General features: G+C 42.4%; 1 protein-coding gene and 1 non-coding gene across 3 annotated transcripts in view; both read left to right on the forward strand.

Annotated features, from left to right (window-relative positions):
* Positions 1–386: 386 nt before the first annotated feature.
* The window catches only part of LOC126268120 (single-strand selective monofunctional uracil DNA glycosylase), a 54,047-nt gene continuing 34,244 nt past the window's right edge, over positions 387–20,189 (forward strand). The window contains exons 1-3 of one of the 2 annotated variants that reach the window (XR_007549092.1): positions 423–1,024; positions 1,161–1,424; positions 9,576–9,938. Coding sequence is in view for 1 of the 2 variants with exons in the window: in XM_049973649.1 (XP_049829606.1) it covers positions 704–1,024; positions 1,161–1,424 (585 nt within the window). In the remaining variant the exon portion in view is untranslated. Of the gene's footprint in view, positions 1,025–1,160; positions 1,425–9,575; positions 9,939–20,189 lie in introns of both variants that reach the window. The other variant, XM_049973649.1, reaches the window with a different exon arrangement.
* On the forward strand, positions 6,241–6,314 carry Trnat-ugu (transfer RNA threonine (anticodon UGU)). Its single transcript has one exon. It is a non-coding gene; the product is annotated as a tRNA-Thr (tRNA).

Raw genomic sequence — 20,189 nt, forward strand, 5'->3', positions numbered from 1 at the left:
AAAAATAAAAACTAATGTTGATTGGTGGTATTTCTCAAAAACACTTTCTCTCACAATAAGTACTATCCATTCACAATATGTATTGCATCACTGATTCAGGGCATTTTTCCAGACAAATTAAAATATGTATTTGCTACAGCCTTTTGGAACATATGAAGAGATGTGAACAGTGACCGACGTGTTTCATTGTTGACACCCATTCTAAATCCTTTGAGAAAGTAATATCCGAGCTGTGTAATAACAAAAATAATAGTGAATGTAAATCATATTTTAGAATTTAAAAAAAAAGCGACGGATAATGTTATTTACAATTTCAAACGATTTACCGGTAGTAAAAGTCGATAATCTTTAGGGTTGTAGGAAATGACAATCAAAGCTTACTTGCTGTCAGCAATATCTTTGTATTTCCCCGAATAGCGCTGTCAATTGCAGTGTTTGTTTTGGTGGTGGTACGGATGGTTTCGCCGAAGTGGATTCAATGTTAAACAGTAGTGACACTTCGTCACATTGTGAAGCCGCGGCGGTGCATTTGTGGTTTTAAGAGAAAGTTTGAGGACATAAAAGTTTCCGCGAAACTTCCGTGAGCTAAATATTGAACGGTTGGCTGAATCAGTCTAATAAGAATTGGGCTTTATACAGATTCCTATACTCTGTTAATTCGCAAAAGATTTTCTGCCGCTCGCTGCCTCTACGTATCCTTGACATGGACGACTGCGGCAGGGCAAGAGTGGAGACTTTGTTTTTACCAGTAATTCACGAAAAATGCGAGTTTCAACAAACGGCGAAGAATAATGAACTTATCCATTCATACAGCACAGTGCCAGAGAAGTTACTGAGTATACACCAGGAATTGGCTAATAGGCTATCAGAATTACCATTCTCGGCACCAATCGAATACATTTATAATCCTGTGGACTACGCTTTTGATGTCCATGCTCAATTTGTAAATAAATTCTGCCACTCAGAACAGCAAATTTTATTTCTTGGTATGAATCCTGGACCATGGGGTATGTCGCAAACAGGGGTGAGTCGTTCGACCCACCCCCTTTCCCCATCCTCCTCTTAATGGGAGAGATGACACTTTTCAAGTACTGAACACGTTCTATTTATAAAATGTTACATTGAACATTAAGATTAGTTTGTTTCGTTTAACTTTTCAGGTACCATTTGGTGAAGTGACGATAGTGAGAGACTGGTTAGGTATTAGTGGAGAAGTTAGATGCCCGTCTAAACAATGCCCTAAAAGACCTGTGCTGGGTTTCAGCTGTAAGAGAAGAGAAATTAGTGGTTGGAAGTTTTGGAACTTCTTCAAAGGCATATGTTTGAATCCATTCAGGTTCTTCAGACATGCTTTCGTTTATAATTACTGTCCATTGGCATTTATGACAGCAACAGGAAAGAATGTAACGCCAGCAGAAATGAAGGTTTGTGCTATCATTTCTATCTTCAGCAAAGCAAGTGTTTATCTAAAAATTAAATTATTTCATAGATATTTGAAACTGACAAATGTTTACTGTTTGTTATAGAGTGAGACCTCGTAGATTAGTAGAGCTCTTTGAAAAGTACATGTTTTTCCATTTACAACCAGATGCAGACAGCCATTCTGCAAGGTTGTTGATAAACTAATCCAAAGTAGATTAAATTCCTACCTGTTTTGTGTATATAAAGCTGTCATCAACCCAAAGAATGTTTTAAATGCTACAGTGTTTTACTCAGCTTGGTCCTATTACAAATGGCATTCCCCTGCTTTCTTTCATACCGAATGAGGTGGGTGGCACACTGCTTACTGCAGCGGACTCATATTTGGGAGGACGACAGTTAAAATCCACCTCTGGCCATTAAGCTTTAGGTTTACTGTGATTTCCCTAAATTGCTCCAGGTAAATGTTGGAATGGTTCTTTCAAAGGGCACAGCTGATTTCCTTCACCATCCTTGACACAATCCAAGCTTGTACTCAGTCTCTAACGGCCCTGATGTCGATGGAACATTAAAAGTCAATCTTCCTTTACTTTCTTTCAGTCTTTGAATTTCCTGGGAAGTACTGGAGTCCCAGTAGCATGATGTCAGAAGGGTCCCTTTCTGGCATTTAGTAAGTGCTGTATAGGAAACATCAGGGGAAATAGGAAATATTTGGGTTGGGGGCGGGGACTGTTTTTCCAGTGGTCTGCAAAGATTTTCTTCTTCCTTTTCTGTCCACACCAAAAACAAGCCCATGTTACATAGCAGTTACTAAAGCCACAGTACTCCTCTCGTGTTTAGCAAGGATAAGCCTGTAACTTAGCTGAATCACAATCGCTTCTATGATGCAGAATATTTCTATGACGAATAAAATGTCTCTGCTCCAGATTTCATCAGAAGGCAAAGGCTCACTCTTAGAGGTGCACGTACTTGAAAATTATGATCAGAATCCTCAAAAGTTACTTAGCAGATTAGAGTAGTATTCGTATTATAATGAAATCATATTAGCATTATGTTTAACATTTAGGAGTACTGCAATTGCTACAAATGAAACTTTGAAGTTCTCTACTTCTACTTTTATTCTGCTATATCCTATAATATCAAATTCCAGGACAGCTCTGTGCGTTTCCAAAATGTATTCTGAACTAAATAATGAGCCATCACAAAGATTTATCGTGTCAATTCATGAAAGTGACATAAGACGCAATTTAGGTGTAGGATTCTAATACTGTCTACATAACAAATCTACCTGCACATTTGTAGTTAACAGCATTTCCCTGTTCAAAAGAAGTTGCAGTCTTAGCTCATTGAACATAGGGCAGTAATGTAATAAAATGTGCATGTGGCTAGGGCCTCCAGTTGGGTAGACCATTCACCTCATGCAAGACTTTTGGAACTGGATACCAATAGCTTAAAAAAGGTTAATTAATTTTTGAGGTTGTAACTGCGACAATGTTTCTTGATAAATCTTTGTAATTTGTACAAGAGTTTCACACATCAGTTTCGACCATTTGCTATTATATAGTACTCAGTGTCTGAGATTTGATGTACAGTTCATACTAAAATTCCATGACACTATCTTAGAATCACATGTACATGTGGTTGGCACTGTTTTTATTCAGTGAAGACTAGGAACTGATTCACTGTGGTCCCACAGAGCTAATAAGGGGGTCATTCCATGTCAATTCAATCAATTTGAGAAAATGTTCTAGCTGATAGTCTCAGATAAGGCTGAAATGTAACACACCAATGGCTACCAAGTGTGGAACATTCAGGTACAAATTTTAAGTTCCCCTGCCAATTAGTTCCAGAATTATGGCTTGTGAAAGAAGATAGCGTGATGTGGAAATTGCAACCCGCATCTGGCAATCTATCTTCAGACGCACTTCAGGTCTTAATAACTTCGGAACTATTCCGCACAGTACAATGAAATTTTTACAACCCAGTAACATCCACTTAGAGAACACACACTATGAATCAAAACACCAACAACATATTTCTGAGGGAAAATAAAAAAATTCAAAGTGTGATTTAAAAAATGTAATACGTTAAAAGGTACGTAATGTAGGTGCCCTCTATGCCAAATATAATACACTCAAAAAGGGTATAATTTTTTGGGGGTAAGCTTAATGTGGCCTAAACACACACAGAACTCATGATTCCCATATCAGTAACAAACGCCGAGTTACATGCACACAAAAATTTGAAAAATTACCTGAAAAACATGGATTTTCTAAGTGTGCTAGTGCAAAAGGGACAAGTGATATCCAAACCAAATTTCAAACACTGCATAAGTGACCATAATATAATATGTGGCATAATTTCAACTTGTGTATAATAAAAGTTGACAGAGATGTATTTGGTTACGTTTCTTTTAACACGATTTAGCAAGTAATAGTGATTATGCAGACAGCTTGTTTCAGATAAAGCTGCAACAATTGTTGGGAACCATTAGGCAACAGAAAGTTAAACAATGGTAGTTTTCAGGAACAGAATGAGTCATTGTTAGGAAGGAACAACAAAGGAAACAAGCAATAATTACAGGTTACTCACGTTTTTAAGATTCTAGTTCAGACTGGTCAGTACTGTTGTGGAAGTCAGTATGGAGGCAGAACAGTGTACTAGTGGTGCTTTTGTTCAAACAAGTTGCAGTATTGGTAGAACTCAAGCGTATGATTGTCATAAAACAACATATTGGACCAAATGTGGCATTCGCTTTGTACTGTATGATCTGGATGAATCGGACCAAGATTTGTTGCTATGGGGATCTGGGATACACCCTGTGGGCACAAGAAGTACAGTTCCAGGAAACTTTAGTGTTTGTTATCATCATACGAAAGTGTTTCTGGATAAGTGTTCTTTCCTACAAAGAAGTTGATTTGATCCATTTTGGATTCATAAGAAGACAATGCAGTGTAGTCTCAGAGAAATTGGTATAAAATCAGTATTGAAAGTGAATCAGTGCATGGGACTTTACATGAAACCAGGACAAAAGTTATTTCTCAGGTGTGTTACACTGCTAAAAAAAATGAAGAATATTCTGATAATTTACATGACAGTGACAGAGTATCAGCCACCTACAACCGCAGCGGATGATCAATTAAATACTTCAGTGACTGCTCATGGTTTGTCTCACATGAAGACACACAAAGTTGGGAAAAGAGACAGGCCCAGCTTTGGTAGAAGAAAACTACAAGAAGCTCAAATGGAATTAAAACACAAAATAGCTGACACACTAATTGTGGAAGTGGAAGAACTATCTGCTCCAAAGGAACAGAAATCATGCCAGAAATGCTCTGATTTGGACAAAATGGTGCATGATTTGAAAGAAAAATGTGCCATATCCACACGCCAGAAAAAAAGTAGCTATTCTTACCCTTGCACCTTCCAGCTGGTCTATTTACTACACTGCAAAGGAATTCAAAGTTTCTACAAATATGGTAAAGCAAGCTAGGAAAATAAAAGCAACCCAAGGAGTGCTTCCACAACTTCAGCAGGCTCGGGGTAAGCAATTGAGTTCGGAAGGTGCTAGTGTCAGAATTTTATGAAAGTAATGACTACAGCTGAGTAATGCCTGGAAAAAAAAACACTAAGTAACAATGAAAATGGGAGATGTACGTGTACGGATGCAAAAACGAATGTTGCTATGAAACATATCCGAACTATTTGTAGAATTCAAGGAAAAGTATCCGAATACCAAAGTAGGTTTATTGTCTTTTTTCAATCTTCGGCCAAAATGGGTTGTGCTTGTAAGTGCAAGGGGCACACACAATGTTTGTGTATGTGAGACCCATCAAAATGCGAAGCTGATGTTTTTGCTATAAAGGATTCTGGTCACGATTACAAAGGTGCAATGAAGTTGCTAGTGTGTGACATCAGTTCCTACCAGTGCATGAGACACAGGTGTGAAAAGTGTCCTGGTAAGGCAAATCTTGCAAAACACATGAATAACAAACTGAATGGTGAACTCCTTATGTATGACGATGAACTTTTTTTTTTTTTATAAACAATGGACACACATGGATCTCACAAGTTTTGAAACAAAGCAAAGTACAGTGGAAGATTTTGCTGAACTGTGTTGTCAAAACACGGACAAACTGACCACACAGAGCTTTATAGCAACAGCACAGCCAGCTTATCTCCAGATTTGTAAGGATAATTTGAAACAAGATAAAATTATAGTAATACTAGACTTTTCTGAAAATTATGCATTTATAGTTCAAGATGACATCCAAGGATATCATTGGGACAACATATATGAAGACAGTAACTGTTCTCGAAAGAACAGAATACTGTTGATGACCGTGCAGCTTTTCCATGGAATAAATGATGACTAACTGAAACCTTCAGCTGCCGACAGGTATTGTTGATATACCTGCCATGTAAGCAGGAGATCCCAGGTTCGAGTCCTGCTGGGGCCACACATTTTCCACTGTCCACATCAAGGTATATCAACACCTGTCAGCAGCTGAAGGTTCCAGTTAGTCATCATTTATTCCAGGGAAAAGCTGCACGGTCATCAACAGTATTCTGTTCTTTCGAGAACAGTTACTGTCTTCATATATATAGTTAAACGCTACCCAGCCATTGACCTTTGTCTGTGCGAATGGGCACAGGCTGCCCAAACTCTTACGGGAATCGCCAAAGTGTGCGCGAGTAATGAGTAGATTGACAAATGTCTATAAGGTACATTACATATGTAGAATTGTGGACAGTTGGGAAAGTGAGTCTCACGGGAAGCGTGCAAGGGATAAGTCCCTGCAGTTGCGCTATTCATTTGTGTCCTTGGTGGCTCAGATGGATAGAGCGTCTGCCATGTAAGCAGGAGATCCCGGGTTCGAGTCCCGGTCGGGGGGGCACATTTTCAGCTCTCCACATCGAGGTACACAAGCGGCAAGACGCAGTCAATACCTTCGCTGCACAGTGCCGATGGTACTGTTACCGGCGACTGTGCCGCTAAAGCGGAGTTATTGAACACAGTTTTCCGAAATTCCTTCACTAGGGAACGCGAATGGAGTATTCCAGAATTTGAAACAAGAACATCTGCTGGCATGAGTTTCTTAGAAGTGGTTACCTTAGGGGTTGCGAAGCAACTCAAATCGCTTGATACGGGCAAGTCTTCAGGTCCAGATTGTATACCGATTAGGTTCCTTTCAGATTACGCTGATACAATAGCTCCGTACTTAGCACTCATATACAACCTACAGATTGGAAAATTGCGCAGGTCGCACCAGTGTTTAAGAAGGGTAGTAGGAGCAATCCATCTAACTACAGACCTATATCATTGATGTCAGTTTGCAGTAGGGTTTTGGAGCATATACTGTATTCAAACATTATGAATCACCTCGAGGGAACGATCTATTGATACGTAATCAGCATGGCTTCAGAAAACATCGTTCTTGTGCAACGCAGCTAGCTCTTTATTCACACGAAGTAATGGCCGCTATCGACAGGGGATCTCAAATTGATTCCGTATTTCTAGATTTCCGGAAAGCTTTTGACACCGTTCCTTACAAGCGACTTCTAATCAAGCTGTGGGCCTATGGGGTACTCAGTTGTGCAACTGGATTCGTGATTTCCTGTCAGGAAGCTTTTGACACCGTTCCTTACAAGCGACTTCTAATCAAGCTGTGGGCCTATGGGGTACTCATTTGTGCGACTGGATTCGTGATTTCCTGTCAGGAAGGTCGCAGTTCGTAGTAATAGACGGCAAATCATCGAGTAAAACTGAAGTGATATCAGGTGTTCCCCAGGGAAGCGTCCTGGGACCTCTGCTGTTCCTGATCTATATAAATGACCTGGGTGACAATCTGAGCAGTTCTCTTAGGTTGTTCGCAGATGATGCTGTAATTTACCATCTAGTAAGGTCATCCGAAGACCAGTATCAGTTGCAAAGCGATTTAGAAAAGATTGCTGTATGGTGTGGCAGGTGGCAGTCGATGCTAAATAATGAAAAGTGTGAGGTGATCCACTTGAGTTCCAAAAGAAATCCGTTGGAATGTGATTACTCGATAAATAGTACAATTCTCAAGGCTGTCAATTCAACTAAGTACCTGGGTGTTAAAATTACGTACAACTTCAGTTGGAAAGACCACATAGATAATATTGTGGGGAAGGTGAGCCAAAGGTTGTGTTTCAGTGGCCGGACACTTAGAAGATGCAACAAGTCCACTAAAGAGACAGCTTACACTACACTCGTTTGTCCTCTGTTGGAATATTGCTGCGCGGTGTGGGATCCTTACCAGGTGGGATTGACGGAGGACATCGAAAGGGTGTAAAAAAGGCAGCTTGTTTTGTATTATCACGTAATAGGGGATAGAGAGTGGCAGATATGATGCGCGAATTGGGATGGAAGTCATTACAGCAAAGACGTTTTTCGTCTCAGCGAGATCTTTTTACAAAATTTCAGTCACCAACTTTCTCTTCTGAATCAGAAAATATTTTGTTGAGCTCAACCTACATAGGTAGGAATGGTCATTAAAATAAAATAAGAGAAATCAGAGCTCGAACAGAAAGGTTTAGGTGTTCGTTTTTCCCGCGCGCTGTTAGGGAGTTGAATAGTAGATAGATAGTATGATTGTGGTTTGATGAACTCTCTGCCAAGCACTTAAATGTGAATTGCAGAGTAGTCATGTAGATGTAGATGAGGTATATCGACAACACCTGTCGGCAGCTGAAGGTTTCAGTTAGTCATCATTGGGACAACAGTCAAGCAACTCTCCAGCCATCTGTGATTTACTCTAGAGGTCAATCAGGTGATGTGTCTGTCATGAACCTGTGTGTTTTTAGTGACTATTTAATTCATGATGTCATTGCAGTTCATGCCCACACTCACACTGTCATGGCATATGTGAAGAACAAGCTGCCTCACATACATTTTGCGAAATACTTCAGTGATGGGGCAGCTAGTCAGCACAGAAACTGTAAAAATCTCAAAAATTTATGCATGCATTACCATGATTTTCAGATTCAAGCAGAATGGAATTTTTTCACAAGAAGTCATGGAGAAATGTATGTGATGGTATTGGTGTTACCACGAAGTGCATGACATCATGAGCTAGTCTGCAGCACCCTACAGAAGATGAGGTGAAATCAGTCAAAGAGTTGCTAAAAAGCAGACTAGAACATGTTAAAACTGTTACAGGCACAAGGAGCCATCATCACTTCTCTCCAGTGGACTCTGACAATGTGCAGATGAGCAGACTGTCCAGTTATAACTATAGGTTCATGCACAACATCGGTCTTCACAGTGTGTCTGATTCAGGATTCAGAAGCAAAAGCAGCAACATACAACCAGGTTGCTATGTTATTGCTGTTTATGGTGACAAATGGTACTTAGGATGTGTTGCAGAGTGCTGTGAAGCAGAAGGTGATGTATTTGTGAACTTCATGGCAGCAGTAGGACCAGCAAGATCATTTCATTGGCCATGTTTGACAGACATGTTTTTGATTCCTTTTGAACATATTCTTATGACAGTTTCAGTTCCTATCAGTGTCAGGAGACTGTACAATTTGCCACTCAATGTACAGAGTGCAGTAGCTTAAGTGTGGGAGAACTTCTGTTCTAAGCACAATCAACTGGTTTTTAGCAGTTAAGGTGCAGTAAACATTGATGATAGGTTGTGTTAATCTGTCTATATGCTGTTGCTCAGTGATTAAACAGTTGTGGGAGAGGATAAGAAGAGGCAGAACAGTTTACAATATGTTTTGTGGAACAATGACCACATCGCCAAATACATCTGTGGACTTCCATTGTACACAAATGTCTTGCAATAACATGCTGACATTTTGAGATATATATCATTATGGTTACTTATACAGTGTGTGAAATTTGGCTTGGATACCACTTGTTCCTTTTGTGCTAACACTCTTCAAAAATCCATGTTTTTTAGGTAATTTTTCAAATTTTTATATTTTTGTGTGTATGTAACTCAGTTTTTGTGACTGATATGAGCATGATGAGTTCTGTGTGTGTTTAGGCCACGTTAAGCTTACCACAAAAAAATTATACCCTTTTTGAGTGAATTATATTTGGCATAGAGGGCACCTACAATATGTACCTTTTAACGTATTAAATTTTTTAAATCACAATTTGGATTTTTTTCTTTTCTTTTCAGAAATATGTTGTTGGTGTTTTGATTCATGGAGTGTGTTCTCTAAATGGATGTTACTGGGTTGTAAAAATTTCACTGGACTGTGTGGAATATTTCCAAAGTTATTAAGACCTGAATTTGAGTCTGAAGATAGATTGCCAGATGCGGGTTGCAATTTCTGGGTCACGGCACCTTCTTTCACAAGTCATAATTCTGGAACTAATTGGCAGGGGAAACTAATACTTTGTACACGAGTGTTCCACACATGGTTATTATTAGTGTACTGAATTTCAGTCAAATCTGAGACTATGAGCTGGAGCCCCTGGTTGAACTGACATGGAATGACCAAAGGGACAGTCAAATGAAAACAAGACAGACAAAATAAAGGTGAGTAAACTGTTTGATGTTTCAAAATTAATTGTCGTTACTGGTAATAGATGTATCCTACTGTGACACAGTAAATGCCTTTGTGGAAAAATGTTTTCATTTGCCAATGTAATCATGATTGTATCCAGGTGTGCACCTCATTATCTGAAGCAAATCAACAGTCACAAATGTCTTTGTTCTGGGTGCATAAAATATAGAACCACTTGGGAAGAGACAGGACTGTATGGAGAATGTGCAATGGCTTGCAAGCAAAACTTCTGCACCATTGTCAAAACAGTCGTGACAACATGCAGGCCCACCCACTGAGGCTGTGTAAGGGCTTCCCAGTGAACCATCTGCAGCATGGACAGGTCACATGTTGCCAAGGCTGTTCAGAGTACACTGCAGAGGTTTCGCTGAGAAGACCTTACTCATCCTCCTTACAGTCCTGATCTCTCCCCGTGAAGTTTCCATATTTTTGGAGACCAAAAGAAAGACATTCGTGGCTGTTGAATTGCTTAGGATGAAGACATGCACTCCTGGATATAATTATGGTTGTGTAGGCAACTGCAAACATTTTTCCATGATAGTGTTCACTCTCTCGTCTCAAAATGGAATAAGGGTATTAACAGTTATGGTGATTACTTTTGAAGTATGATTTTTCTCATCTGTCTCATTTTCATTTGACTGCCCCTTATAGGAAAGGAGGGAAATGGCAGTACCACTTACATTATGATTATGTTCATTCTTCAATTTTTATAACATTCAAGAATCTGGGAGAGAGTATAATCATTTGTTCTTGGGCTTCTAAACACGAATACAAGCTTCAAATAGAAACTCTTTCAACCCTTGTATAACAGAATTCGTAACTCAGTCTCCAATGTGATGGAAACAATGTCAAGACTGCAAGCCTTTGCCACACGTCAGTTTACTAGACTCACTCCATTTTTGTGGGATTCTGCAATACTAGACATGTATTTCTCTTAATTCTTGTGGAACATCATAGGATTTACCTAAAAAAAAAAAGGCTATATAGACAGTGTGAACTACCGGTGAAGAGTAACGCAACTGGTTCAGAGAGAGATTTGCGACACTCTCAAATTCAAATGTAATTGCAGTTCAAAATAGGAACCAACAAGTTTTGAGAATTGTAACAGAGATAAGCAAATTTGAATGTGGACAAGTATAGTTGGTGCTTGTGTGGTGGGTGCTTGTGTGGTGGGTGCTTACGTAACCAAGGTAGCCAAAGTGTTTGCTGTTTCAACAGGCACCATATTGAAGATTTTTACCATGTACAGGGAAAACAGAAAAAATCCATTAAGTAACAAAGCAGATCAAAGTATGTACTGAATGTTCATGATGATGGTCACTGAAGAGGATTGTGATGAAAAATAAGAGGACAGCAGCTCCAAAAGTCACTGCAGAAATGAATGTCACACTCACAAAACACACTGTGCAGGGAATTATGGGTAAGTTGGAATTCAAAAATCCGTCATCAGTTATGCAAAGGGCCTTAACAGAAAAACATGGTGTCAAAGTCATAAAACATAACTGTGCAGATGTTCCTATGTGTGTGTATGAATGTGTTATTACTTATGACAATAAAAACTGATCATTATCTTCACCTACCCCCCTGTTGTAATTAAAAAATAAGAAATCATGTGAAACATTGATTCAAAGTTCAGCTGTTCCACTACCTTAGATTTCCTCATGGTACTTTGTAAAGTTTTACCCACAATACTCCCCCCCCCCCCCCCCCCCCAGGGGGCTCACGGCTATTTCGTGAGTATGTGCATGACGAGCACAGGGCCCCGAGCTATTGCAGCCTTCTGTCTTTCCAGGGCTGCATTTCTTTGCCCTTCCCCTCATTTCCTCTCCTAGCTCCTTCCCCTTCACCTTCACCCTCACCCTCACCTCTCCCTCTCTTGGTGTCCTTGTTTATGTTGGCCCCACTATCCTCCTGGTTCTGTTGGTTTTGCAATTTGGTTTTGTTGCGTAATCACATCATTCTTTTGGCATTCCCTGGTCCCCCTCTGGGGTTTTGCCCCGATTACTAAATTTCTACTCTGTAGTGTGAGCCATTTGAGGAAGAGCACCTTACCAGTGACTCCGACATGTGCCTTCCTAGCTCATTCCACCTTCTCTTTCACGTCATTGTCTGATGCTAAGGTGCATAGCCATCACAGTAGCCAGCCTGAGCGGTGGGGTCACTATGTATTCTTTTGGTTGAGTCCCCTGAACAAACAGGGATCACACTTCTGATACCTGATCTGTGACCTCCTCATGTTAGCCTAGGAGTGGTTGCTTGTCGTCCTGGTGCATCGAAACTCCCAGCAATCGCCGCCATGCCAGACGTTCCTTGCTGTGGCTGGGTGGCGCCCATGGGGAGAGCCCCTGATCGGAGTGGGTGGTATCAGGGCTGATGTTATGCAAATGAAATGCTTACGGGTCCAGGACTCTGGCCATTCTTCTCCAGACGCCTCTACGCGGGGAACTGATGCTTTTAGTGCTGCTTCTCGTGCCCCTTCGGCCTGCCCTTCCATGGCTACCCCCTGGGAAGAGGGTCAGGCTCATCGGCTAGGGGCGAAACCTTTCCCCCACTATCTGGTTTGTACCAGGGCTGATGGGGATACTTTCACCAGTTCCAAACCTTTATTTTTTGTGGAACACATTGAAGAAAAGTTTGCGAAGTGGACTCTCTGAGCAAGATGAGGTCGGGTTCGTTGTTGATCAAAACTGCTTCAGCTTCCCAGTCTGCAGCCCTTTGTGCCTGTAACCATCTTGGCACAATTCCTGTGTCCATTACCCCCTACCAGTCTCTAAATATGGTTCAAGGTGTAATTTTTCGCAGCGACCTCATCCTTCAAACTGATGAGGAACTTCGGGACAATCTCGGATGGCGGGGTGTTCACTTTGTTTGGCGTGTTCAGAACGGTCTGAAGGATAATCACATTGATCCTGGTGTCTTTATCCTGGCCTTTGAAGGGAATACCCTCACTGAGAAAGTCAAGATTATGATTTATCGATGTGATGTGAAGCCGTACATCCCACCACCTATGCAATGTTTTAAGTGCTTGAGTTTTGGACATGTCTTCCTGCTGTTCGCAGGCCCCTCTCTGTGGTGACTGTGGACGTCCATTTCATGAGGGGAGTCCCTGTGTCCCCCCTCCTGTGTGTGTTAATTGTCATGGCAATCATTCTCCACGTTCACCAGATTGCCCAGTGTATAAGAAAGAAAGGAGATACAGGAGTATAAGTCCCTTGATCGTTTAACCTACACTGAGGCTCGTGAGAAGTATGCATGTCTTCACCCAGTGTCCGTGATGTCTAGTTAAGCTTTAGTTACATCTTCACCCCTTCCTCCCCCTTCCTTACCCAAGTCCCGAACCCCTCACCTCCCTCCCCCCTCCCCTGCGGCTCCCACACCCTTTCCTCCGGGCACCGCTCCCCCTCCCCAGCCGGAGAAGTGTTCCACTTCTTCGCCGTCTGCCGGTCAAGGGCGCCCTCTCCCGAGATACCCCTTCCCGGACCCTTCCAGGCCAAAGGTCTGCTGCCAAGCGACGACAGCGCGAACCACTGTCTGTGGGCCCCCAGGTCGCCCGATCTGTTTCTGTTCCTGATCTTGCTGCAGCTGGCTCCTTTATGCCACACAGCTCTCCTCGATCTCAAACAGAAAAGAAGAAGAAACATAAGTCCCGGGACAAGGAGCCTTTGGTGTCACCAGAGGTCCCATCCCCGCCTTCGCAACCTGATTCTGACGTGTTATTCAGGTGTGTTGCCCCATGCTTGTCAGTGATGGGTGGTGACCCGGCAGCATGACTGGCTTTAGCCTGTTCAACCCCCATTGGAATCATCATTCTGTGGTTATCCTATGGGATTGTAATGGATATTACCGTCACCTTCCGGAGTTGAAATCCCTTGTTTCGTCTTATTCTGTGTGTTTCTACAAGAATCTCATTTTACTGATGATCACTCACCTAGCCTCTATGGGTTCCGTGTTTTCTGTCGAAATTGGGTCAGCCCCCTGCGGCCCTCTGGTGGCGTTTGTACATTGGTCCGTACGGACGTTGCTGATGTGTGGATTCCTCTTCAAACTACATTGGAAGCGGTTGCTGTTAGGGTCCACCTGGACTCTGAGGTCATGGTTTGCAATCTTTATCTCCCTCCTGACAGGAATCTTACACTTGTTGCCTTAACTGCCCTTCTTCAGCAACTTCATCCTCCCTTCCTCCTTCTCGGGGATTTTAATACTCATCATCCCTTGTGGGGCAGTGCATTTCCATCTAGACGAGGTCTTCTCATAGACCACTTTCTTGCAAACCACGATTTGTGCCTTCTTAATGATGGCTCCTCTACTCATTTCAGTGACAGTCATCTTACCTTTTCTGCCATTGATCTTTCTCTTTCCTCTCCCTCCGTCCTCCCTCTTCCCTTCATTACACTGATCACCACACGACAACCCTTGTGACAGTTACTATTTCCCATTGATTCTCTTGCTCCCTTCCCATGTTGGTCTTTCCAATGCACCGATTGGCCTCTATACCCTGCACTGGCCATGTTTTCTCACTCTTTGTCGGGTTGTATTGATGACATCCTACGTGACGTGTCTGACGCAATTGTTTGCTGCTAGCCTTGCTGTACCGTGCTCATCTGGACCATTTCGCCTCCGGCAAGTCCCATGGTGGAGTACTGCCATTGCCACTGCCATCCGTGATTGCCGTCAGCACCTTAAGAGGCACCTATCTCTTGTCAACCTAATTAACTTTAAACACCTTTGCGCCAAAGCCCATTACTTAATCAAACAGAGCAAATGGATGTATTGGGAAAGTTTTGTTTCTTCCCTCGGTTCTACTGTCCCTATGTCAAGGGTATGGGTTACACTTTGCTTTCTCCAAGCTTGCCATTGGCAGACTACCCTCCCGGGCCTTCACCTCCTGGATGGCCTTTGCATGGAGCCATTGATTCTCGCGGAACATCTTCCGACCCATTTTGCAACAGCATCAGCCTCCTGTCCAGCTACTTTTCTTCACCAGAAACAGCGGACTGAAGCTTCCGCCTTATGTTTTACCCCTTGTCAGTCAGAATCTTACAACGTACCTTTTACTGAATGAGAATTTCTTTCCACACTTTCTTCTTCTCATGATACGGCCCCTGGCCCAGACTCCATTCATAACCAACTGCTTCAACATATCAGTGGTCCACAACGGCAACATCTCTGGGTGTTTAACCATATTTGGCTCTAGGGTGACTTCCCTTCTCAGTGGAAGGATAGCATTGTGGGTCCTGTTCTTAAGCCTGGTAAGAACCCCCTGTTTGTCAAAAGCTATCGGCCAATTATTCTTACAAATGTTGTTTGCAAGTTACTTGAACCTTGAACGGATGGTAGCCCATCGGCTCAATGGGGTCCTCGAATCTCAGAATATATTGTCCCCTTACCAGTGTGGCTTCCGAGAGGGACGCTCTCTGATCGATCATTTACTTCGCTTGGCATGCGCAATTCGGCAGGTTTTTTCCCAGCACTGCCATTTGGTTGCAGTACTTTTCGAGCTTCACAGGGCCTATGATATGGCGTGGCGCCATCACATCTTTCTTACACTTGATGAGTGGGGTCTTCGAGTCTCACTCCCGATTTTTATCCGCCAGTTCCTGTTCCATCAGTCATTCAGGGTTCAGGTTGGTACTGCTTTTAGTTCTCCACGGACCCAGGAGGATGGCATCCCAATAGTTCCTCTTCGATGGCCTCTGCAGAGCAGCAGCTCCAGGGAGCTATACGGCCTGCCTCTGCATGGACCCTCTCACAGGGGTTTCAATTCTCTCCTTTAAAATCGCAGGTGGTCCACTTCTGTCACTGTACTATGATCCACCCCAATCTGGAGCTCTTTCTCGATGGACAACGATTACCTGTGGTCCCACAGTTTCGTTTCCTGGGTCTACTTTTTGACAACAAGCACACTTGGCTGCCTCATACCAGACTTCTGAAGGTAGCATGTTTCCGTAAACTCATTGTCCTTCGCTTCCTTGCCCAAACCTCTTAGGGTGCGGCCTGCTCCATCCTTCTCTGCCTTTATCGGGGTTTAGTGCTGTCTCACTTTGACTACAGTTGTCAAGTTTATGGTTCGGCTGCTCCTTCTACACTGCACCTCCTAGATCTGGTCCACCATCGTGGTGCCTTCCCTACTAGCCCTGTTGATAGTCTCCTGGTTGAAGCTGGGTTCCCACCCCCCCCCCCCCCTTTTCTGTTCGGCGGTCCCAGCTTCTGATTTCTTATGCAATTACTGTCTGTTCCTCCCCCACTCATCCTTCCTATTCTATCCTGTTCTCATACCATGGACGTAACCCACCTGATTCCCGCCCTTGGGCGAGTTTACTGGTTGGGCTCCGCCTTGCGTCTCTTCGCTGTGGTTTTTAGCTTCCTTCTTTGTCCTGTCTCCCATGCTCCCTCCTCAATACCCCCCCTAGGTTAGTTCCTTGGCCCCAAATTCGGATGGATCTCCACAGAGATCCAAAAGATTCCATTCCCCCAATGGTGTTGCGTTGTTTTTTTCTGGCGAATTTTATGGAAGTTTCGGGATGCTGTTGTTTTTTACACTGATGACTCTAATTCTGCCGATCATGTGGGATATGCCTTCACGTCCTCTGTTGGCACAGAAAATCATCTCCTGCCACCTACATGTGGGGTGTTTACTGCAGAATTGATGGCAATTTCCCATGCCCTTACCTTTATTAAACAGTCCCAACACAACCTCATTTTATTATGTACGGACTCAATGAGTGGCCTTCTGGCTATTGACTGGTGTTTTTCCCGCCATCCCTTGGTCTTGGCCATCCATGACCATCTCGCTGATCTTCACCATGCTGCTTGTTCTGTTGACTTTCCTTTGGGTCCCTGGCCATGTGGGTATCCCAGGTAATGAGCTTGCTGATCGTTTGGCTGGGGGAGCCATCACTTACCCTCCTCCTCTGTAACCCCTCCTTCAGTGGATTTACGGTTTCACATCAAATCCCACTTCGCACAATCATGGGCTAACTCTTGGAAGGCTACCTCCCTGTCTAATAAAGTTCGTGCGATTAAGGTGACACCAGTCCCGTGGTGTTCTTCCTTCCGCCTCTCCCGTAAGGCCTCAACCACCCTGTGTCGTCTCCGCATCATCCATACCAGGCTGACCCATGGTCCCCTTTTGCACCTCTCCCACTTTGTGGTTGTGGAGCCTTCCAGTCAGTAGCCCACATTTTGGTGGAATGTCCCCTTCTTTCGGCTCTGCATACTAAGTACAGACTTCACCACACTTTACCTTTAATGTTAGCTGACGATTCCCGGATGGTCGAACTGGTTCTCAGTTTCCTCTGTGAAAGTGGTTTTTATTCTGAGTTTTAAGGTTTTTAATCTCTCTCTGGTGTTGGGGCAGGGCGGTGAGGGTTGAGGTGTCTCCCACTGAGATGTCAAACTGTCTGATTGGACCACATTTGAAACAAGAGATTGATGACCTTGCTGTTTGGTCCCTTCAACCCCAATCAACCAACCAACCAACCAACTCATAATACTGTCAAGGATTATGTGACCATTTTGGGTGATCGGATACATCCCGTGGTACAATGTTGGTTCCCAGTGATGATGCTGTGTTCCAAGATGACAGGGCCACTTTTCACACAGTTTGCAGTGTCCAACACCGGTTTTGTGAGCACAGGGATGACTTGTGGCATCTGCTGACTACCACAGTCGCGAGATCTCTATATTATTGAGCCTTTGTGGCCTACTTTGGAGAGAGGGTTGCACAATAGTTATCCCACCTGCATCGTCTTCACCTGATCTTACCACTGTTTTGCAGAAAGAATGGTGTATGACTCCCTTGAAAACCATACAGGACCTGTATTTCTCCATTCCGAGGCAACTGGGTGCCGTTTTGAATGCCAGTGGTTTTCCTACCCTATGTTGGGCATGGTAGTGTGTTCTGTTTGTGTTGTTTGCATACTTTTGTCAACTTGAAGCTTTTCTGTGGTTTTGCAAAATCACTTTAGGCAAATGCTGGGATTGTTCCTTCATCAAAGCCAATGCCAGCCACCTGTCCTATGCTCATAAAAGGATACTTATGTTTTCTGTGTGTATGCATATTTTTGTGCTATTTATTTTCATTGTATTGTAATGACAAATCTTAAATCATTATAAAATGATGCCCGGATGAATAAATAGAAAAATATTTTTGCTTAAAAAGGCATATAATTGGTTATCTGAAACAGTTTTTATATTCAGAATGGTTCAGAGGGCCTTTCTGGGAATTACAAACTACAAAATGGAACCCTTTTATTTGGATCAACCACATCTCAAAATACTACTCCCGTCCTCAAAAAGATGTGTGATGGGAAGAACTGTGCAATACTTTCAAATTTGGGAGAAGTATTTCAATCTGCAGAGATCTTGTGGATGTGAGAACATAAGAGGGATAATTATTGTGGTGCACAGTACCTTAATACAGGAAAACAGAAACCTGTAATAAAATGATACCTTTCATTCTTACCGTTGACAGTCGAACTGTGGCATATCAATTTCATAATATGAGCCTATATCCTGAATTCCATGGGCTACTACAATTTTCAAAAGTTCAGATGCATTATAATTGTATGTCGATACAAAGCAATGTATGAAAAATGTGAATCAGCAACACAAGCTGGGAATATAATGCACCATCTAGAGCAGATTGCTTGTGCAACCATCCAGTGTAAAATAACTCACTCCTGTTTGCAGAGGAAAAAATAATCATGAACCAAAGTATGTTTAATGCTGAAACAACAAACACATTTAAAGCAATACAATTCCCAATGTTTGTACAGCATTTGTCTCTATCTTCAAGGTGCTTCACATGTAAGATAAGAAATGGGGAGATCCACTGCAGTATTGTCAGGGAAAGGGGTTTGTGAAGAACAGTGACTAGGAGGAGGGCCATGATAATAGCACATGTGTTAAAACATCAGAAAAGTACTTCCATGGTACTACAGTGAGCTCTAGAAAAGGCAGTGGAATTGTGGAATTGATTACAACATATCCAACAAATAAGGGTGTTTAATGTAAGTGCACCTCTGAGGTCGGTACTGGAAAGAAAGTACTGTAAAAAAATGATGCAAAATCTTTAGTGAGAAATTTTGGAGACCACGCCCTATGACACCAAAGGCAATACTAAGTAAGAAAGCATCTGATGCAGAGACTCCAATAAATGGCAGCAGTGAGTCTGCAAGTGTCAACATACCTTCCTCAAACATCTTAGGCCCGCTGTAAAGACTGAATCATAAAAACAAACCTCACTGCTAACACAATTCTCATATTTCAATGGAAAATAATCAATTCTGGATGTGTGTAGAATTACTCATGTTCCTTGCAATTTAAATACCACTACATTTTATAGATACTGACACACCTGTGCAAAAGTGGGATGGCTGCATTTGACAAGGAGAGAGTTGGTGCAGTGGTAATCCACTGAAGTCATATTCAGTACGATGGTGGAACAATTCCCGTCTGACCATCCCAATTTGTTTTTCGTGGTTTTCCATGTGACATTGTAACAGTAATGTTATTAATGAGGGAAAGTTGTTGATTTCATATACCTGCTCAATATTGCAAGGGCACTGATGTCCAGGCTGTAGAGCAACAAATACCATCATATAACAATGGAAACTCCAGGTATGAATAGCAACAATGTAGGAAAAGATAGATTTGTATTTACCATAGAGATAACACACAAAGTTGCAGTCAGGTACAATTAAGACACTTACACATAAGCTTTTGGCCTCAGCTTTCATCGGAAAAAGAGAAACCCACACTATTCATTCCCAAAAGCAAGCACACAACTGCCGACTCCGTGGCATTCTGGCCCAAGGTGCCGTAGTTGGCGGTCGTGTGCGTGAGGTGAGCTTGTTTTTGATAGTGAAAACTGTGCATTTCTCTTTTTCCGACAGGTTTGAAGCCGAAAGCTTTATGGAAGTGTCATTTAATTGTACCTGGCCGCAACTTAGTGTGTTATTTTTGTGGTAAGTAGCAATCTGTCTTTCCCCACATTGTTGAAATAACATCTGCTGGTGTGATGGCTACATGGAGAAGTGTTAGAATTCATATCTGAAGACTGAAGTTTCAAACCTTTCTAGGCTGTTAGACTGTTTCCCCCTACCTCCTCCATCACTGGTAATTTTTCATGTATGTGGAATAGTCAATTTACATTGTGGTTTGGGCTGGACTGCATGGTAAACTTTAAATTCCAGTGAAGTGGGTTGGATTAGGTGGTTCAC

The sequence above is a fragment of the Schistocerca gregaria genome, chromosome 1 (assembly GCF_023897955.1).
Source record: "Schistocerca gregaria isolate iqSchGreg1 chromosome 1, iqSchGreg1.2, whole genome shotgun sequence".
NCBI classification, from domain to species: Eukaryota; Metazoa; Arthropoda; class Insecta; order Orthoptera; family Acrididae; genus Schistocerca; species Schistocerca gregaria.